Raw genomic sequence first — 23308 nt, 5'->3', positions numbered from 1 at the left:
GATGAGCCGGAATTTTCAATTTTATGCTAGACTTTTTCCAAATATCATGGTCTCTTTTTTGTGATTATACCCCCCTCCCCATTAGAGGTCCCACATATAACTGTATAAGTACATTTCATCGTTGTGTCGAATCTTGCGATGACATTCTTTCTTGTTGTATTCTTTCGTGTTCTTTCATATTGTAAAGTAAGATTTTTATTGGTTGATCTTTTTTTAATGTATTCCTAAGGCTATATCCCGGACCGTCAGGGGGTGGGTGTATGTTCAGTACAGGGGACATTAGATTTGGAAATAGTATAAAATAAATAATTTAATGGTACTGCTTGTGTGTTCAGCATGTTTTCTTCAAAAAAGGACAATCACTAAATATTTGGCTTTAGAAAAAGACAACTGGACAAATGCCAATTTTTATGAAGAATATAAACAGTCTTGTATCTGTATAGGGTGGGCTTACATGCTACTTAAAAACTGATTAAAAGGAACCATTCAGGCTGGACTGACCTCTTGAAAATGTAAATTTCTTCAAATTTCTTTGCATTTCTTTATTAAATTATAGGTTTCTTATTATCCCCCTCCCCTAATTTTTATTAATTAAATCATTTCCAGTTCATTTTTGTTAACTCACTGATCTTTTTGTTTCATCTTCCATTAATTTCTTTGTCACACATTTTTTTTTCAATTTTTGAATTATTTTTCAACCATTTCTGAATGTTCAGTTACTTCCCATTTTTATAAGTATAGCACAGCGATAAGAGCACTTCCCGAGGCAGTGCTAACTTAATTTGTAATCTTGGATGAGACATTAATTTTTTTTCTAATTGGAAAATTAAAATACTTAAAACTTTTTTTTCCAGAATCTATAAATATAAGTGAAAACCTGGGACAAAACATCGATTCGTTTTTACATTATCTTTTTTATTGGTTTTCCTTAACTCATCGACTTTTCCGTTCATGCATTTAAAACCTAGGTAAATTTGGTGTTTATGTTATGTAAAACCCAATGCTTTTTGTGCCCCTCATGTTCGATCATATTCATATATTCTTAGAAAAAAAATAATTTTCTACTTTTTAGTTTATTTTGAAAATGAGTTCAATTTTTTTTATTGTTTGACATCTTCCCCTAAAAATTCTTTGTACGTGCCTGGACTAATCAGACCCATCAAAACAGCTTTAGGATAACATTCTTCGGGTTGAATTGTATGAATTCTTCTTTTATTTCTTGCTTTCTTTTGGTTGGAAGTTACGATTCAAATTAAAAACGGAAAAAGGCATTTTATGTAAAATAACTGCTGTTTTGTATACAACGGCCCTCCAAAGGTAAAAGCGCGTATATACACGAAAAGTCACTTTCCGAGTTACATATACCACTGGATTCAGCTCGACGAGCAAAATCAAATGGTGTAAGCAAGAGTGCCCTAACACGATCTCCTGCAAAGTTGTTCCTGCCAAAAACGCGTATCTGCTGCATTTTGTCCCGTCTGCCTAAGGTAAAAACACGTATCAGCCATATACGCTTTTTTACCGGTGGACTCTAGCGCGCAGCGCCACGGCATCGTATATGCGGGGTTTTACCTTTGACAGCCAGACACATTTTTGTATATACGCGTTATTACACCACAATTTTTCATCACTTTCTATCAGCAAGCTTAGGTAGCTTAGCAGCAATATAAATGTAAATAAAAGATGTCTTGGCTAGAGTCTAGGGGTCTGAAAACTCTAACATTGGCCTTGGAGATAAGGAAAAAGCAACAGTGAGTACAACTTGGAAGTATCTATTCATGTATGTACAGGATCTTTGTGCGTTATATGTACTAACTGTTGGAAATTTAGTGTTCACTGAGTTTTGTTTGATCGCGTAGGCTACACTGGAAGCTAGATTATATCATAGCAGATGCTTGTGTGTTTCCAACTATGTCTAAGCCTACATTAACTACACTTAGCCTACGCTACTCTACCTAAGATTGCTGTTGGTTTAGTGATATAACTAGTAAAAACAACTTTGTATAAAAGGTGAAATTACTGGTATAAAAGCAACATTTCTGAACAGCAACCTAGTGTGGGTGTAACTTTCCAGAAGCAATGAAGTTCTAGCCACTGATTTAGTTACTCTAGAAAACAATAGGCTTACTTATAAAAAGGTTAAATTTGTTACAGATATTGTATAAACAGACAGCAAACATTTAAGTTTCTCTCAACGGGAAACACTGCTGAAACTATTTAACCTAATAAGAGCTGCTGGTCTGGTGGAGTAACTAGCAAGAATAACTGATGAACTTAAACGGAGTACGTAAGACCACTATAAAAATCGACACTTCTTAAGACCAAACCTAATGGTTTCAACTTTCTAGGACTGACGAAGTCTCAGCTACTGATTTGGCTGCTCAGTCTTCCCAGCGTACCCCGAGGAATAAAAAGTACTCAACTATGAAGATCAGACAGAATGTCGAGGCTATAGCCTCATACGCTCCAAGAGAAGAAGACTTAAGTAGCACTAGTGGAGGGGATAGTGATACTGACTATGGCAACGACAGTAGTAGCACTAGTGATAGTGAGGATACAGCTAGGCAAAGATATATAGTAAGCTCGAACCAATGTTTGTTGCAAGCCGGATCAATATGCCTCCAGTGATACAGATTTTACATCATGTTTTAGTGTTGTGTCTGATTTAACCTCAAAGCCACTGGAGACAGACCAAATATTGTGTGATAACATTGATCCTTTCCTTGGTGATATGGACATTTCCATGTGCCCAGACGAAATTGAATCTGAATTGATTGCTACAAGTGTTGCTGTCTTTGAGGAGCACCAAATATTTCCTTATCAGATGACATATGGTAGCTGCATCGAAGATGTTGAACCAATAGTGCAGCTGCCCCCCGCAGAACATGAAAATCAAGATAGACAAGGTGTTGAACCATCATTGGAGCCCCCCCTCCCCCCACAGAACAGGAAAGTTAAAAAAGACACGGGGTTGAACCTTCTATGGAGCTCCCCCCTGCAGAACATGAAAGTCAAGAAAGACAAACAAGTGAGACTGTTGCAGCAGGCTCAAGAGATTAGGTTATCTGGAAGAGAGTGAGAAGTAAGAAAGGGAAAAGTGAAAGAGAAAGGACAAATCATCCCTTCCCATTAAACACAGATTGCGATTCAAAGAAATGCACGAATAACTTCAAATTGTTTGATTACGAAGACATGAAAAAGTTATAACAAGTTTTGGATATTGAGCTATGAAGTAAGGGGCAATGGCTCGTTACGCTGTTATGCTTTCTTCCAGTCGCTCGAATAGTTGCAGTATGTGTAGAAAAGTTCCGAAAGAACGCTACTGTTGTTTATTTTCTTCCTAAAAATACAGCAGAAGATATAAGTGCCACCCCTAAAATTGAAAGAAGTAGGGTTTGCAAGTCCAAGTTCCTTGCCACCGTTGGATTAGGAAAAACAAATTCTGTCATTTTCTCCATACAAAATATACCTTGCACGTGATGAACTAGGTACAATGGTGACAGAAAATCGTGGCAATAAGTACAGGAAACCTGGAAACAAATTGACAGACAATTGATAGTACACCACATAGAAAGTTTCTATTCAGCTATACCGCACTACCGTCGCTCGCATGCACCTAACGTGAGGTACCTTCCAAGAGACTTTAGAGTTTTGATCATGACGGAGGATTTCTGGCTTAAAAGCCCTAGCATCAAGGTTTCAGGGGAGACGCACAGAAAAATACTGAAGGAGGAAAATGTATCCCTTTGTTTACCTCAGAGTGATGGCTGTGATATTTCTGTTCTTTTAAAGAACAAGGTTGAGCAAGATCTTGCATCTGATTCAGAAAAGGAAGACTACACAAAACACAAAGCTCTAGTTGAGGCTTTGAGGCGAGAAATTGAAAAAGACAGAACTGAAACGGAGACAAATGTATATATTCTGTGGATTTGCAGAAGGTGCTTTTGTTGCCAATTATGCATAGCAGAAAAGAAGCCTTTTTCTTGTCACGCCTTGTCTGTTCCAATGAAACTTTTGCCCCATTTGAAGCTACAAGGCAGAATCCCAATTTGTATGTCTTGTGGAATAAGGCTTTGCAAGGACGTAATGCACCCAATATTCTTAGCTCGTATTACAAGGTTATCAGGATGAACCGTGACGCCAAAAGATTTTTGTTCTATGCCGATAACTGTTGTGCATAGAATAAAAATTTAACCCTTTACAGTAAGTTTCTGATACTTGTGAATTCGGAGGTGGGCCTGACAGCATCGTCATCAAATACCAAGTGAAGGGTCACACGCATATGGCTTCAGCTTCTGTGCATGGATCGATAGAGTCCAAGCTTCGAAATAGAGACGTTCTAGACTGCGATGACCTATGTGACCTGATTGAAAAAAAAACAGGGGACATGTCAAAGCTGTGATTATGTGCTTTGACGATTTTCGAAAACGGAGTTTCATCAGATCTCCGTCCTGGTGATGAAAAAGGTTGGAGTCAAGATCGAACAATTTTTACAAGTGAGATTCGAGTGTAGTGAATCATCTCTGTTGTACAAGACCTCGCCAAATAGAGAATAAAAGTTGATAGATTTTGTGCTGAAAAAGCATGTCAAAGTGATCGAAGAGGGTAAGCATCCTCTTTCTGAAAAGGTAAACGGAGTGAGAGGGGTGAAAACTGGGGAAAAGATGCGATTTTGACAAAGATTGGGCCTTTCATGCCAGAGAACCGCAGAATTTTTTGGAAAGACACGCCATCTGGCACCAATTCTGTTGACCTACTGAAGAGTGTTGGTTACTGACTGATTTTGTGTACTCTGAAGATGATTTTCTTCTTACTTTCTGAATAATTAACTGAATCTTTGAATTATGTTCCAAAGGTAAAAACGCGTATCCACTGATATACGTGTTTTTACCTGAAACGGGTTCATACGAGAACAAGAAAAACGCCAATGGTAAAAACGCATACATGATATATAGCAGTGTTAGCAAAGTCTGGCAGATATTTTTGTTACGTAATCGGAAAGAACACTATCTTAAACCCGTCCTAAAAACTTTTCACGTAAATCCCGTGGCTAGTTTTGCGCAACAGGTGGGGAAAGTATTGCAAAACTTGAAAAATTTTGAAGACGTTTTTCTCGGAATAATGAAAAGTGTACAAACGCGCTTTTAACTTTGGAGGGCCGACGAACTGAAGACAACGATTGAAATAATTTTCGTTCGATAAAATAAAAAAAAAAAACTGTCACTCGGAATTGCTCAAAGCTTCATTTTGGAGTGATGAAAATTTGAAGTTTGAGGAGGTGAGACTGAGACTAAGCCATGTCTAAAATATTAGACGGGAAGGGAGCGTATAAAATGATTTTCTGGGTGTTTTTAAGAAGCTGGATTTATCAAGATTGTTTTATTGAAATTTAACCATAAAAAAAAATATAGTTGGTTATCTTCTTTTCTGAAAAACTCTAAATTGTCCTGTGTTTATTGATGTGCTTTTTATCTTTGTACGTATTACTCATCAACTTTCGGTTTAAAACACCAATAAAGGCAATTAAAAACAACAATAACAAAACAAGCAAAATAGTAGCCTGGGGTTTTATACACGCATCGGGGGGGGGACTTTCTGTTGTGCAGGTAAACTGGAAGCAGCACTTACTGTTGAATAAATAGGAATTTCCTGAAGGTAAAGAAGCACAAACTGTTGTTATTATATACTTTTTAGGTACCTTTTAAAAGTTGGAGGGAGGATTTTTAATGAGATTACGTAAAAATTTATTTTTCAAATTATACAGGCAACAAACGTTGCCTCTCCCCTTTAAGTACGGCTCTTGATAGTAAAATTAAGGCACTGCCTTGAAAAGAGATTTTCCTATCAAAAGCTACGAAAAAGTTACGTTTTCATGAGTTGGAAGTTACGAAATTTTTTGTTCTGGCGGCAACCCTGCTGGTAACGCCAGCGCTAATTTCAAGGTTAAGGTGAAACCTGGATCTGGGATGCCAAATGGACACTTTTAGTGCCTTTTTGACACTTTTTAACACTGAAGGACACCAGGACACTATTGGATCAAAAAAGGAAGCTTTTTGAAATAAAGGACACTTTTTGGACATTTTTACAAATCAAATATTAAATGTCTTTATTTTCTTCTTCTTTTTTACTTTTTTTTAATTTGTACTTTAATTCTAAGCTTTGGTAACAGCTTGAGGATTTTTCTTACATGTTTTTTTGACCTGAGCAAGCAGCATTTATTAGACGAATATGAACTTATGTTTTAACCAATTTAGTATGCTATAGCTATCAAGTCCATCCTCTTATTCTATCCTACGGTTGACGTTTGTCATCAAGTTGGTCAACTTCAAAGACCTACCTACTGCTGGTGGCAAAATCACCAAGGCCACTGAGAAGGCTGGAAAGAAGAAGTGAATGGCATTCCCTGCTGCCACATGCCCCGCGTAAATCCCTGTGCCGTGTAGCCGTTTGCACATGGCTGATATTATAAGCCTTCTGAAGCCTTTTACTGATTCTAAGTGGGAGCAAAGGGGTAGCTAAGCTTGGAAATTTCCACGGCGGTGGTGGGCATCCAGGCAATGAGGCTTGACTCTCCGTCCAAAGGTTGGATAGGAAGTCCACTAGCGCACCTCAAAGTGATGAAGGGGTGTAAACATCACCGATCTCCACGCCGAGCAAGGTGATGGTCAACGCGCTTTGGGTGACCGCAAGACTGGGGACCTTGTGATGTACCTTATCCCCAAGAAACCCTCAAGAATGATGACAAATATGATGATTGAAAGTTAGGCTATGGCATCCCCGGCATTCTGCAATGTGACGAGAATGCCGTTCTCGCCGAAAAGTATGCTAGCTACCGTCCTATCAAGAAGACAAGGCCTGAATATCGGCCGCTAGAACCTGTGCTCGATTTAATGTTTATTGACACAATTTATTGTAGCAGATCAATATTATCTTTATAACTTTGATAATCTGGGTGTTTCTGACACGAGACTAAATGGACATAACATCTTGACCCTTGAATTCTCGGCTGGGAAGGCGGTCTCTTTTTTTAACTCGGGACTATTAGATGGATCTGGCCAGGCAGGAGTAGGTATCCTGTTTTCCCCCATTCCAATCACTGGGCTCATCGAGTATGAGCCTGTGTCTGAGAGAATCGTACTGGCAAGAATTAAAGGTCGCACGAACAATCTGACTATCCTTAGCGTTTACGCCCCAATAAGAGATACCACTGAGCAGTACAAGGATCAGTTTTTTAGTGACCTGCAGATAGTCATTGATAAGATTTTCCAGAAAGATATCCTCCTAATTGGAGGCGACTTCAATGTCAGAATCGGCAGAAAGCTGAATAACTTGGAACAGGTGATTGGCAAGTACGGCCTCAGATACCGGTGCAGAAATGGAAACAGGCTTCTGATTTTTGCAATGTAGCACAGCCTAGCTATGGCTAACACCTGGTTTCGGCACAAGTCGTGTCATACGTATACACGGAAATCTCGTGATGGAAGAGCAATGACCCAAATAGATTATCTCCTTGTATCCCGATGATGGAGATCCATGGTGTTGGACTCGAGAGTGCGCAGAGGTGCTGAAACGGAATCACAAAAAGGATCTTATCGCTTCTTGCTGAAGACAAGGCTAAATTACAGACTCAGCTCAAGGAAGACTACTATGCCGTACCAGAAAATAGACATGTTGAGGCTGAAAGTAGATGAGTACTGAGGAGTGTTTGTCCTTAAACTCTCAAACCGATTCGTTGTCCTTCAAGATGACACCGAGGAAGCAACCCCGACTGATGAGTGCCCCAACTGCCCCAAGATAAAGATTGAAAAGAAATGGAACAAACTCAAGGACCACATCAATGAAGCTGCCTGAAACATACTTGGGTTTGTCAAGCGTAAAACCAAGAAATAGATCTCAGAAAAGAAACTCAAACTCTTCCAAGAAAAAAGAAATGACCGACATGAAATCTCCCACATACAAAGCGCTGCGACAGGAATGTCTCAAAGCAGGAAGAGCTGACAAAAAAGCCTACTGTTGTAATATTCTCAGTGATGTGAAAAGAGCCACATAACGTAACGATAAACTAAAACTCTATTAGATACATGGAGAGTGCACTGGGAAGAATAAGAAAACTACCATACTCTCACTTAAGGTGAAGGTTAGGAAAATACTCACAAGCAACGAGGAGCATATCGAAAGATGGCGTGCTCACTTCCAAGAGCTATCGAGACCAGAAGACCAAAGTAATAGAAAGCAGCCACATACTGCACCGCAGAACCACCCAAACAACCAGGCTTATGAAATGTATGTACGGACCCAACCTCCAGGGATGAAGTAATTAAGGCGATCCAAGTTTTGAAAAACCATAAAAGCCCAGGAATAGCTGGGATTCCTGCGGAGCTACTGAAAGCTCTCCCTGATGTGGTGATGGATAAATTTCATAGCGTGATAACTGAAGGCTGGGACAATGAATACATCCCAGATGACTGGAAAACCTCAGTAATTGTCCCTATCTTCAAAAAAGAAGGCCTAATGGACTGCAAAAACTACCAAGGTATATCCCCTATCCTCATTGCTGCAGAGCTGTTCCCAGTCATACCTTTAAATAGATTCAGAGACACCAGAAACAAACGAACGGGACTCAACCAAGCAGGATTCAGGCCGGGCATGGGTTGCTGTGACCATATTTTTAGCCTGTGGCAACTCCTTTAACACCGGTTTAAACACCAGCAGGTGACAATCCAAATCTTCATAGACTTCATTACCGTGTTTGATTCGGTCCATCGTGATGCAATACGGGAAGTAATGAGAGAGGACGGTGTGCCTGAGAAGATCATCAATCTGCTCAAGGCGTATTATGCTGGAATAAAGACCCGTGTAAAAGTCGATAGCGATCTTTCAGACCTGGTCCTGATCGAGGAGGGTGTACGTCAGCGCTGTGTCCTTTCACTATCTTTGCTCAACTTCGTCATCGATTGGATCCTCAGGGTCCTGGACAAGTATAAAAGCTTTGCAATGAGTCCGTCCTTCTCTATCACAGATCTTGACTATGGAGACGAAGTGGACATGCTTGCTGAATCTGTTGCAGAAGCCCAGGCTATGATAAATGACATGGCAGTCAAGGAACTCTCGACTGGTCTCCAAATAAGCATACCAACAACGAGATCCATGCGAACAGATGGGATGGATGAAACCCCTGTTGCTGTAAATGTTAATCAGATAAAGGACATTTAGATGTTCAAATACCTCGGATTGATGGTAAATCTTTCCGGTAAATCTTCTGAAGAAACCCAGAGCCGCATATCGTCAGACTGGAGTGTCTCCCTTCAACTACAAAATCATGGATGCAGATAAAAATATCACCACCCACAAAGCTTTGAGTGTATGAAGCTATGGTTCTCTTTGTCTTCCTCTATGGATGTGAAACATGGTCACTTAAAGTAACCAAAGCACTGAGCTTGAATATATTCAACCACAAATGCCTGCAATATGTCCTGGGTATCCGCCTCTCAGATAGAATCTGAAATTAAGAAGTAAGGAGAAGATGTGGGGATTGCCCACATGTCTTTGGAATTTTTAAATACAGGAAACTGCGATTGTTTTGCCACGCGATGCACAAACCAGTTGAACTTATAAGAGTTAAATATCTGCCACTAAAAGGTTTACCACCACGAGCACGGAGAAAGAGCACTGGGAGCTATAAAAATACATAGCTAACAACAGTTAAGTCTGATCTGGAGCCAATTAGAGCATTCCAAAAATATGGCCTTCGCTGGGATTGCCAGTGGCTTGAAATGGTGGAGCCTTCCACTCTCGAGCGAAACCTATGGAAGGAGACATGTCGTCATCTTCTGGGCGCCACGATGAGTCTGGATACGGCTTGAACGTGCAACAAGTACAAGTAAGCACAAGGTTGTTATTATACTGCTGTCATAGAAAGAAAGGAGTTTCACCGAAAAGCTGTGTTGCGGCTCAATTTTATTTATAGCTGTTAGCGAATGTTTCTGTTTTATATTCTATACTTTCAGCTGTGATTTTTCGTCTAACGCTTGTCGCCAGTTTCTATCGAGTATAACTCAAGCGAATTTATTTCAATTGGCCTTGTCTTCTCACTTTTATAGTTCTCGAAAAGGTAATTTTTTCTCCAGGCTACTTCTAAATTTTCATAAAACGACAAGATAGAGGAGTTGTTAAATGATTTTAACCCCTTGACCAACCAGTTGACTGAGTGTTTAAGGAGATTGACGCATTTTGTTGAACTTTAAAACCATGTAGGTCAAAATAGATATTTCGTATTGGCTGATTTGGACACTTTTGTCCTTAAAAGTTTTGGTAACCCTGACCTGGATAGGCCTGCCCAATCAACCAAAATTCATGGCAAAGAAATAGCAACTCTCATAAGCTTGTAAGTGGCGATTAGCCTATTGATTTTCTATCTCATAGTAACCTACATTCAAGTGATCCAGATTAACCTGAGTTAATCTGTTGTATGGATGATCTTTTACTCCCATCCCTCTTTAGCTAGTTTTCTTCAAATTACCAACTTATTCCCCCACTAACAACAACAAAGAACACCCTCAAACATTTACAGTGTTATTGTTATGTGGGGCTCCCAAGGCGCCAAAGTTTTTCTTGAAAGTGAAAATTTTAAGTAAAAATAGTTAGACATGGAGCTGAGAAAACCATCCAGTAAAGTTCTACCAAATCATATTATTGAGTTAGAAATAAAGTGAATACACCATTCGATGCCTTTTTTTATGCTGATTACGAATATATCCTAATAATCATTTCTATTGGAAATGAATTTCAGCCCCCCCCTATATATGCCAATTCAGGGTTAGGTTGGGTTAGTTTAGGTATATATGGGGGGGGCTGAAACTCATTTCCAATAGAAATGATTATTATATTCATAATTAGCATAAAAAAAGGCATCGAATGTTGTATTCACTTTATTTCTAACTCAATAATATGATTTGGTAGAACTTTACCAACCTATTCTTTTAAGATTTTTTTCTGTTTAATTACAAATGAAAATATTCTTTGTGTAACACTTATTCTTTTACCAAGCAAAATATTTCAATAAGTATACACTATTATATTTGTAGACACTAATGTGTGTGTTGTATAGCCTATTTGAAATGCTGTTAAGGGAAGAACAGTGCAGTTTTAGAAAAGGTAGAGGATATGTTGTCCAAATTTTCACTCTTAGGTTAATAATTAAAAATGCCTGAGTTTTCAAACACCTATGGTCCTCAGTTTTATAGATTATGAGCAAGCATTCAATTCTGTTGATAGAAGAGCTTTAATAAAGGTTTTGATAAATATTTACCAAATCATATTATTGAGTTACAACTAAAGTGAATATACCACTTGATGCCTTTTATAAATATAATAATCATTTTTGTTATAAATGAATTTTAGCCCCCACCCCCTATATATACCAATTCATGGTATATATTTGCACATTAGGGGGGGTCGGTAATTTTATTTCTGATGTAAATGAGAGGTAAGTTTAAACTTCCCCCTACCCCCCGAATGTGTAAATATATACCCTGAATTGTTATGGAGAGTGATGGGGGCTAAACTTCATTTCGAACAAAAATGACTATTATATGTGTAAAGGGCATAAAAAAGGCATTGAGTAGTATATTCACTTTAGTTGTAACTCAATGATATGATTTGGTAAATATTTACCAAGGTTTTATCCTTGTATTGTATACAAGACACATACATTAAAGTGATTAGTGCTATGTATGAGAATGACACTGCTGCAGTTTTATAATTTACAAAGGTAATATTTTACAAAGGTTTTATAATTGTATACCAGACAAATACATTAAAGTGATTAGTGCTATGTACAAGAATAACACTGCTGTGGTTAAGGTAGGAAATGAGGTTAGCAGCTGGTTTTGTATTAAATCAGGAGTTAAGCGGGGTTGTGTTCTATCCCCCTTTATATGGATTATAATTACTTAGTAATATGATACTTTTTAGACTGAGAGATGTTACAGACACAATTTTAAGAGAAGAACTGTGCAGTTTTAGAAAAGGTAGAGGATGTATCAACCAAATTTTCACTCTTAGGTTAATAATTGAGTTTTCAAACACCTTTGGTCCTCAGTTTTATAGATTATGAGCAAGCATTCAATTCTGTTGATAGAAGAGCTTTAGTAAAGGTTTTATAATGGTATACCAGACAAATACATTAAAGTGATTAGTGCTATTTACGAGGATAACGCTGCTATGGTTAAGGTAGGAAATGAGACTAGCAGCTGGTCTTGTATTAAATCTGGAGTTAAGCGGGGTTGTATTTTATCCCCCTTTATATGGATTATTTTTGTGGACTTTGTCCTCTGCTAAGGAGCACAGGAAAGGCAATGGAGACCACAGAATCAAATGGGGAGGAAAAAGTCTCTGGACTTATGCTGATGATTTAAGCATCCTAGATGAAAGTATGAGCAAAATGAATGAAGTTTTAGAGGTATTGCGAGTTCAGGGTGCTAGAATAGGTTCGAAAATTATAATGTTAAGAAGACTAAGTTACCAAGGCAAGGAATAAGTGAAGATGAAAAAGCGACGTTGGATCATGAAAATATTGATCAGGTGGACAGCTTCACTTACCTTGGTATTATTATTAGTAAAGATGGTTGGAGCAGCGAAAATGTCAAAAGTAGAATAGCCAAGGCTCAGGGTGTTTTTTTGCAGTTAAAAAAATCATAAAGAAAGATTTGAAGGAAATGGGAACTTCGTGGGCAGGCATAAAAAGGGAGGCTTTGAATAGATTGGAATGGAAGAGGAGCATGCATAGCTGTGTTGGCCTCAGGCGGCTTGGTGCTGTGGTGAGTTGTTAGTAGTAGTAGTTGTTGTCTTAAGGAGCACAGGAAATCGAGCACAATGGGAAATCACGGAATCAAATAGGGAGGATAAAGTCTCCTGGACTTAGATTATGCTGATGATTTAACCATCTGAGATGAAAGTGTGAGCAAAATGAATAAAGATATAGAAGTTTTGTGACTTCAGGGTGCTAGTATTGGTTTGAAAATTAATGTTAAGAAGACCAAGTCACTAAGGCTAGGATTAAGTGAAGATAAAAGGGTGACGTTGGGTAACGAAAAGATTGATCAGGTAGACAGCTTCACTTACCTTCTTAGTATTATTAGTAAAGATGGTGGGACAGTGAAGATGTCAAAAGTAGAATAGCCAAGGCTCAGGGTGTTTTTTTTCAAGCTACAGTGATGACAGTCATCAATTATAGCTCTGAAGCATATGCGCTCTGAAAAGCAGATTAAGATTTGCTAGATGATTTCCAGCAAGATTGCTTAAGGATTGTTCTGGGTACCCGGCTGACTAACCATATTTCAAACAATAGGCCGTACAAAAAATGTGGTTCAATACTGCTCTCTAGGGCTATAATGAAAGAAAGATTAAAGTGGCTAGGGCATGTTTTGCAGATGAAGGATGACAGATTGCTGAAGATTGTTCTTTTTGGCCAACCATCTAGGGCTAAATGGAAAGCAGGTTGTCCTTGTCTGGGGTGGGAGGACATCATAAAGAAAGATTTAAAAGAAATGGGAACTTCATGGGTGGTGTAAAAAGGGAGGCTTTGAATAGATTTTGAGGGAGGAGGAGCATGCATAACTGTGTTGGCCTCAGGCGGCTTGGTGCTGTGGTGAGTTGTTAGTAATAGTTGTAGTCTTCTGCTATTGGTTGAACCTTGCAGACTTTCTTGAAAAAGTTAAATAAAGTTCAACTTTATTCTGACAGCAATAAAGTCAACAAAGTTATGCAAAGAAAATAGTTTCTTAACTTTTTGGAAAGCTTTATTGATGCTGTGGGAGCCCTGCATTAATGCTCTTCACAATAACTGGTTCTGACACCTCCCTTGTCCCCTCTGCATGTTTTACACTTTGTTTCACCTGTTTTTATTTATACTTTGTTTCACCAACTTTTATAGTTGTACTTTGGGTAAAATTCTAGTTTTGCTATAGCCTACTTTGCTATCTTGGAAAGGGGTTAGGTTAGGAAAATGAAATGGTACTTATGTAGAAAGCAGAAAGTACAAAAGGTGAAGTTTAGTTAATGCTAATGAAATAAAACAAAATAGGATGAAAATATAACAGTTTATGAACAAAATTGGGCTATATATTTGCACATTAGGGGTGGAGGTAAAGGTTGGCAAATATTAAATATGTAACCTAGCCTAGGTACCTTTTATTCCCCCTAAACCCCAAAAACTAAAAATGTAAACTGTATCTGTTTTTGTAGTGCACTTACTGCTTTCTACATAAGTACCAATGAAACTTTTAGTAATGAATCCAGGGCCAAAAACATACTTGGGGAAGGTATTGCCAAGCTTCTGTGTTAACCCTCTGCTGATTTCTATGTCTTATAATTTTGCATACTTGACAGGTCTTTGAAATTCCATTCAAATTTTGACAAAACAACATTTTATCTGCATTTTCAGTTATCAGTTCCATTTTCTCTGGTTTTAGTTCTGAAAATGCAATTTTTATTATTTTTAGTAGAATTTTAAGCCATGTTGACAGGTTTTTTCTAAATTTAGGATATGTATTTACAGATCTTTCAAACATCGTAAATTAGCATTGAGCAAAGTTTTGAAGCTGAAAACAGTTTTCTTGTACCTCATTTAAGCAGAATATCCATTTTTCACTCTAGAGGGCAGTGACCTTTGAAATCTTCGTGTTACAAAAGTGAAACCTTGCAAAATGCATATTTTGCTAAAATAAGAAGTACTTTATTAAGGCTATATATTGGACTAAAGGATGGGGAGGGGTGCATTTAAAAGTAAGTTGTTTAGTATAATTGAAAGAGCATACAATACAAATTGATTAGATTTTCAACTTGTCCCTGTGTCAAATATGGAATCTTATTAACATTAACCATAATTTTGCCATAACCAATTATTAGCATTTTGAGGTAGTCAATATCTGATTGTAAAAGTCTAGAACAACAGACCTTCAGAAGGTGACTTTTAGAAATAAAACAGAAACATTTTTATAATGTTAGTTTTGTGTTCATTATTATGGTTTTATTTGTATTTTTGTTATCAAGGCAAAATTGGGGCTTTTGAGGAGAAAATGTCAAAAAATTCTTAACAAACTGAAAAAATGACTAAAATACTTACATATATTATTGCTAAATGCTTTGTATTACTTTACACCTTATCCCCTGCTAATGTTCTAATATATAGCCAAGCCCAAATCATATATTTTTTATGCATCCTGCAGACAGAAGTCTTTAGTTTCACCCCAATACCCATAAATTGAATCAACATTGACAAATTCAAGAAACAGAAAATGAATCTGAAGTATAACTTTGGCAATAAGTTATACTTTTAAGATTCTGACAAGATCTAAAATAAAGTTAAGTATTTTTAGGTTTTGATAGTTCCCATTAACCTCTCAAAACTCACTAAGTTCTCATTTAGCTCTTGGCTATAAAAAAAATCAAACCACTAAAAGGATTAAATTTTTACTTTATAATTTACTGCAACCATCAGTTAATCATATTTTCTTATTTTCTCCCAATTTTATCTGGTTTTGAATCACTTTTGAACAATTATTATGTTTACAACATAATATAGCTAAGTTAAAAGTGAATATATCAATTGATGCTTTTTTATGTCCTTTTATAGTTCAATAATCTCTTCTGAAGGAAATTACATTTTGAACCCTTAAACTGCCTAGGATAGTGAACAAAAAATTGCCATTTGTTGTAGATGCCATTTGAAACCAAATTTGTCAATTGTTTTCAAAATTGACAATAATGTCAATTTTGTTCTGGTATCATTTTTGAGGGATTTTAAGCTCTTTTTAAAAATTCTGAATATTTGTTCTCTAAATAGGCCTAGCCATACATTTCACTGTTAAGACTAAGGGCTTGAAATGGAAAGAAATGCTCAAAAGAAAAGGTATCAAGTGACATATTCACTTTCATACTAGCTAAATTATGTTGTAGACTAAACTGCAGATTTACCAGTTTAATATAGCCTTTAAATCTGTTGATTCTCAACTCTCATCAATTTAGATTTTGGTTTGATTTTGCAATTTGGATAGGATACACTGGATTGGGATTAATGCATGAACACCTCATGTGTTTTTTTTCCTATAAGGTCATTTTTTATCAAATAAGAAATGCACTAATACAGTGGTAGGTGTGCCCATAGTCGCACCCATAGTCAACTGTGGTAGGTGTGCCCCTTAGGTGTACACAACAAATTTTAGGGGTATACGGCCAACCAACAAAAAAAATTTCAGGGGGTATGCAGCTGGCTACCAAAAAAATAAACAACATTTTAACTCTAGGACTCACGTTTTTTGTATTTTAGCTATAGCCTAGTTTACATAGTACTAGTATCTTAGAAGGGGTACCTAAAATGTTTTGTGGGTAAAAAGGGGTACAGTGTCTAAATAAGTTTGAGAACCTCTGCACTAATAGATACAAGCAAAACAAATGGATGCTAGTACTTCAAAGTATCACACAGCACATTTCACATTAAACTCATGAAACCATTGGGTGAAACAAAATATGGCACAGTAAAATTTTAGTTTAGCTGCTGGTTAGGAAAATAAGACTTTCAGGGATAAGTCTTCCGACTAGAGTATGTCTGGGAAGGTATTTTGAAGTACCTACCTCTACTTCTCCCTCTCGAGGGCAGTGACCTTTGATGACCTTTAAAAATCTTTGTGTTATGAAAATGAAACCTTGGAAAATAGGTATTCTGCTTAAATGAAGTACAAGAAAACTGTTTGCAGCTTCACAACTTTATTCAATCTTAAGTTATGATGTTTCAAAGATCTGTAAATAGATTTCCTAAATTTACAAAAAACAAACCATTAATATGGCTTAAAGTTCTACTCAAATAATAAGAATTGCATTTTCAGAACTAATACCAGAGAAAATGGAACTGATGACTGAAAATTTAGGTAGAATGTGGTTTTGTCAACATTTCAATAGGATTTCTAAGACCTGTCAAGTAGGCAAATTGAAACCAAGAAAATTTTATTTAAGAACATGGCTTTAAATAGAGACATGGATGAATTTGGTTTCAACTCTATTTACAATAATCTGTTGAAGTCAGATAAACTAAAGTTCAATTCACCTAGTTTAATTAACGTCTATCCAAGTGTTAGGGTAAAGGTACTGATGATTTGAAAGTTTTTGTAAAAAACAACAGTTTTTCTTCTCTAGAAGTTCCAATTCACAGACTTTTGGTTTGAAAAGGGTTTCAGTATGTAGGAAAAACATCTAGGAATCTAATTCTTTGATGAGAAGTTTGAAGTTTTATCAAAAAAGGGTACAAAACTCCGATTTTCAAAAATTAGAGCATTTTCACCTACAAATTTGACACAACAAAAAAGCTACCTGTTTTCAACTTAAGTCTGAACCCAATTTGACATGTGTCAAAATACTTGGGGAATACCTGTGGCCTGAACCTGGTGTATTCAACACGTGTCAAATACTCGGGGAATACCTGTGGGCAGAACCTGGTGTATGTGACACATGTCAAAATACTTGGGGAATAGCTGTGGGCTGAACCTGGTGTATTTAACAGATATATTCTTGTTTCTTTGTTTTTCTGCAACTTCATTTAATGTATAAAAGTATAAAACACAAAAAGTAGAAGTAGGCCTAATAAAACTAACAAAATTGTTTCAAGTATGTAGTATTTAGTATACAATAATTGGTTTATCGTAAGGAGTGTGATATTGTGACCTAGATCACATAAATCTTCTTTTTTCTAAGTGTTGCATATATACCACAGGAATAGCATCTCCAAATGCTATCTGGAATGACCCACTTCCTGTCATTTTTAATGGCCCAGAAAATATTTGTTCATTGTTGACAGCATAAATGTCATCAGCATTTGGCCATTTCAAAGTGTGATCTGTAATTCTAATCCACTTGAAAAATTTTAGTTTGGACTCTCCTTTGTCAGGAAAGTCCAGAATCCTACGGTTAAATTATGGCACCTCGCTTTTTTTGTCACCAAAGAAAATGGCATAGTATTTGTCAAGCTGTGGTTCAACTTTTGACCCAACAGGTGGCGGAATTTCGGAGTCAGATCCAGAAAATGATTGTGGTTTGCCATCTTTGACTATCGCCTTATTACAGACTTTGTTTCCTCCTATGGCTTTTGCATGGCGATAGTCAAAATTGGAATGATGTTGATAGATAAAAAAAAATAAAAAAACAAAACAAAAACTTTAGCATAAAAAGCAAGCTCTCGAGGAGGAGGCACACTTTCATACAACCCAAATTATATATTTCCCATCTATTCTGTCACTTGTCTTTGTCTTTTCTCATTACTAAGCTGAAAGAAACTACCAAAGAAGCGAGGTTTTTCTAAACTTTTACACAGTGTAAACTTGAGTGAGTGGTGTATAATACACAAGTTCCAAAGTTCCTTTCCCCTACAAAAAAAAATTAACTCAAATAAAATTCTCAAATTTAAAAAGCCTTATTTACCGTGGGGGGTATTTTTCCAGTAGGGAATTGTCCATGGGGTTGGGGAGATTTTCCGCGGAGGGGGGGGGGTAAACGCCTAGAACCATATTTCCTATTTAAGATTACTAGAAATTGTGACGCCTAGGAGTTTAACATGTTTCACTAGCATTTCGGAAGGGATAGGGTCTAGGAAAATGGGAGTGGATTTCAATAATTTCAAGAAGTTTATTGTCATTATATTTGATTTAGTGGATTTTATTTTCATATATATATTTTTTTTTTTGGGGGGGAGGGGGTCACTTTTGACATTTTTATGACATGGTTCTAGGCGTTTATCTCCCTCCCCCCCCCAGAAAATGTTATTTTCCAAATTTCAGGAATTGTTTTAGTTTCATTGATAAGTGCTAAGTAAAGGGGAAAATGACTTCCATGAAAATCTCTGCAATTTTTCGCAGTAGCAGGCACCCATAAATTCGACAGCTATATTTTCGTCAGTGGACCCTAGAATTTCGACACCAATTATTTCTCATTTATTTTACATGTTCAGCGAAGTTTAGACAGAGTCTCCTATATTTCGATAGGGCCTGTAGCTTTCTGTCCAAGCTTTTGACAAGGTTACTACAAGGTATTTGTAAAACGAATAAATCAATTTATAGAAGCCATTATCTATGTTTGAATTTGACTGAAGGAACATTTTTAATGTGTGCCTGATATTCCACTACATTCAACAAGAATTTTCAACACTTGCAACCTAGTTTTGCCATTGTATTTAATTTGCCATTGCCATTGCATTAAATTATCCTTACTAATGTAAATAGCTAAAAGTCAACTAAGTGCGTTTAGGCTCAAACCTACAAACATACAAAATACCCGATTATTCAGAATGGCATCTGAAACATTCAGTTGACAGGGTTAATCTACCTATATAGTTCGTTATTGTCTGTAATTCTAGAGATAATGCGTTTGTGGAAACCTATTTGTACTTATACAAAAATCCACAAAAGGTGTAACAGTCTAACAAGCGCAGCTAGCTCAGTAGATGGAGCAGCCGACTTCCAATCTCGAAGCTGCGGGTTTTAGTTAGACAACGGGATATTTTTCATCTTAAAAAAGTAAAATATTGAGAATAACTTTTTTTACTGTAGAAGTCGAATTATTGTTGTAAAAAACCGTTACTAGACTTTCTGCGCCCTCAGTCGGACAAATATTTCTTTTAAAGGAGAGAGGGGGATCTTTCCTCTTCTTAAGTGAGTGTTTCTAAATTTAGTTTTGTAAATCAATTTTGTCAAGTCTACACTGTTTTTGTTTCTGCTGGCGGGGGGGGGGATTTCCTCCCAATCTTCGCAAGAGAGTATGAGGTACGGTTGTTTTATTTTTTTTATACCTGTTGTTCGACTGGCTTTGTTGCTAGTTATTTTATAACAGAATTTTAACTTATTGATCGCTAATACCAAGGCATATCATTGTTCAATTTTAAATTCCAAACTGTAGGTTTTTCATTCCATTTTTTGTAAGAGTATAGGTTTCTTTGTTCAACTATTTATGAAAACCATTCTTGAGTTCTAATGAAAACCAACCAAGTTACTAGCCGTGACATGTTCCACGTCTGAGCCAAATGAGATATATAACTCGAGGTTTCACTAAAGAACGAAAACATAGATTTACGACTCAACTTTATTACCGCTCTCTTTATACTCAAGATATGACTCCCTAGAGAATATTTGCAATAGAATTTCCATTAACTTGCCAAAACGAACTATGAAAATGTTCCAACAGAAATTAACAAAAACATTTGTTAATTAATGGCGCAAAATATTTGCGCCATTTTAGTTTTATCAGGAAAAACTAATGTGACTAGAATTCAGAGAAAATCAGATGTATCTTTACGCATTAAATAAAAAAAACAAGTTTTTTAAACTGAAAGTAAGGAGCGCCAATAAAACTTAAAACGAACAGAAATTATTCCGTATATGAAAGGGACTGTCCTCTCCTCAACGCCTCGCTCTTTACGGTAAAGTTTTTTATTGTTTTAAAAAATAAAGTTTTGAGACAGAGTCAAACTTTAGCGTAAAGAGCGAGGCGTTGAGGAGAGGATAGTCTCTTTCTTATACGGAATAATTTCTGTTCGTTTTAAGTTTTAATGTCGCTCCTTACTTTCAGTTTAAAAAACTTGTTTTTTTTATTTAATTTTTGAACGTTTTTGAATAAATGCAGGTTTTGATCTTGGCTCACCGTACATGAATAAATAAAAAAAAATATTCATATTGATTTACTTTTATTTAGTTAAATGGCTTTCTCGAAACTTGTTTAATTTTATTTACGAACGTTTTTATTAGTAATAAATATACGTATATGAAAGGGACTGTCCCCTCCTCAACGCCTCGCTCTTTACGCTAAAGTTTTTTATTGTTTTAAAAAATAAAGTTGTGAGCTAGAGTCAAACTTTAGCGTAAAGAGCGAGGCGTTGAGGAGGGGACAGTCCCTTTGATATACGGAATAATTTCTGTTCTCTTTAAGTTTTAATGTCGCTCCTTACTTTCAGTTTAAAAAACTTGTTTTTTTTATTAAATTTTTGAACGTTTTTGAATAAATGCAGGTTTTGATCTTGGCTCACCGTACATGAATAATTAAAAAAAAATTTTCATATTAATTTACTTTTATTTAGTTAAATGGCTTTCTCGAAACTTGTTTAATTTTATTTACGAACGCTTTTATTAGTAATAAATATACGTAACTTACGAATTAACTTACGTAACGAACTTCTATATTCATATATTTTTAATTTGTTTATTAGGGGGTTCGCCCCCTAGGCAATACCTTGCTCTTTCGAATTTTGTTCCAATTCTTTAAAAATGACCGCTTAATCATAAAGGCCGTTAATTAGAATAAATAGCTCTTATGAAAGTACTAAAAAATCTTTGGCTTAAAGAGCGAGGTATTGACTACGGGGTGAACCCAATAATATATGTAATATTTTCTGTTCGTTTGAAGTTTCGATTTTGCTGCTATTGCAGTTGAAATACTTGTTTTTTTATATTAAATTTCTGATCTTTTTTAAATAATGCTGGGAAGTCCGGCGTCCCCTTTATAGCAATGTCCCTTCCCCCATGAGTAGAATGGCCTTATTGACTCCCGTACGAACACCATATATGGGCATAGAACCACGTGGTCCTGTCGGCATTTTTAATGCTGACGGGAGTCCAAATAAGGGCATAGCCTCCCTAGGGAGAATGATTACGTAATCGGTCAATGACCTCTTTTTCCAAGGTCGATTTATTTGATGTTTCTATGTGTAATAGCTCCGGGGCGAAGGTTGCAAACGCGCATTGAATTCTAACGGGGACAATGTTATTGATCTAGGACTCGAGGGGGAAGTGAATTTCCGAGAACTTGATTGCGTAATCAATGTGTGTCAACAACAACAACAACGACCTTGACATTCGCTGAGAGCGTGCACTTACAACAACAACAACCTCGACCGTGGAACACCTGTGCTGTCGACCTCAATTCACCTATCGTGAATCAATAATTCCCCTTAGAAACAACAAATTAATTTCCCCTTTCTTGACAGATCAATCAATCAATGACATCATCTGTCAGACTTTAAAAATTTTCGCCTAGAAACATTTCTCCAGGACTAGATCCAAATCATTAATGTCTTTGCCTCGGGAACAACTCTTTTGGTCGAGCTCCAAAGGATATTAATAACCAAAGGCCATGGAAACAATTAGGCAAGAAACATCTTAGCGATGAATTGTTTTAGCGCGCGAAAAGGTTTCCTATTAATTTGAAATGCGTTAGCACAGAGATGCCAATAACAAAGGAACACGTTGAATTTGCGTTTAGGGATTATTTGGGCGAAACCGTTTTACACAGGTTATGGAACTATTTCGGCGAAACAGATAGAGACATTTTAAAAGAAGATTTTTGAAGGGATTTTAGAAGAGAATTTGAGTATGGTCGTTATAATACACAAGTTTCATTTGAACAGTGTTGTGAGGTCCTCTAACCCAACCCCAAAGGGTTCCAATCCTCCTACCCCAACCCCGAAGGAAGCCCCCGGTCCTCAAAGGCCCCCCAAGCTCCCAAAGGCCCTCCACCGGTCCCCAAATGTCCCCCAGGCCCCCAACTGCCCCCCCGGACACTCAAAGGCCCCCCCAAGCTCCCAAAGGACCACCGGCGCCCCAAAGGCCCACCCAGACACCCAAATGCCATCCCCGGGCCTCCCAAAGGCCCATCGAGCTCCCAAAGGACCAACGGGTTCCCAAAGGCCCTCCACCGGTCCCCACAGGCCCATCGAGCTCCCAAAGGACCAACGGGGTCCCAAAGGCCCTCCACCGGTCCCCAAAAGTCCCCCAGGCACCCAAAGGCCCTCTCTGGGCCCCCCAAAGGCCCCCCAAGCTCCCAAAGGATCACCGGCGCCCCCAAAGGCCCACCCAGACCCCCAAAGGCCATCCCCGGGCCCCACAAAGGAATTATTTACTGACCTTCAGTTGTTGTGATTTTAAAAGTTCTGCTTTTGTTTTCTAAAATCATCGCCTAAAATGCCTCAAACTGTTTCACACACAGAGACACACACACAGAGACACACACAGAGACACACACACAGAGACACACACACAGAAACACACACACACAGAGACACACACACAGAGACACACACACAGAGACACACATACACAGAGACACACACACAGAGACACACACACAGAGACACAGACACAGAGACACACACACAGAGACACAGACACAGAGACACAGACACAGAGACACACACACAGAGACACACACACACACAGAGACACACACACAGAGACACAGACACAGAGACACACACACACGGAGACACACACACACACAC

At 37.4% G+C, this 23308-nt stretch overlaps 2 protein-coding genes across 2 annotated transcripts in view; both read left to right on the top strand.

Annotated features, from left to right (window-relative positions):
• The first annotated feature begins 8784 nt into the window (after nt 1–8784).
• Nucleotides 8785–9213, top strand: LOC148952693 (uncharacterized). The gene has a single exon (XM_089087343.1). It carries the CDS (start codon nt 8785–8787, stop codon nt 9211–9213), a length of 429 nt encoding a protein of 142 aa, XP_088943469.1.
• A 990-nt stretch (nt 9214–10203) lies between these two features.
• Nucleotides 10204–23308, top strand: part of LOC148952692 (uncharacterized) — a 124122-nt gene continuing 111017 nt past the window's right edge. Inside the window, exon 1 of the mRNA XM_089088046.1 lies at nt 10204–10384. The gene's annotated coding sequence lies outside the window, so the exon portion shown is untranslated. The remainder of the gene's footprint in view (nt 10385–23308) is intronic.

This window comes from Artemia sp. Qi Xiang Cuo, chromosome 4, assembly GCF_049724085.1.
Source record: "Artemia sp. Qi Xiang Cuo chromosome 4, ASM4972408v1, whole genome shotgun sequence".
Classification (NCBI taxonomy): domain Eukaryota; kingdom Metazoa; phylum Arthropoda; class Branchiopoda; order Anostraca; family Artemiidae; genus Artemia; species Artemia sp. Qi Xiang Cuo.
The sequence above is the reverse complement of the archived record's forward strand: the minus strand, read 5'-3'. Positions and strand labels throughout refer to the sequence as shown.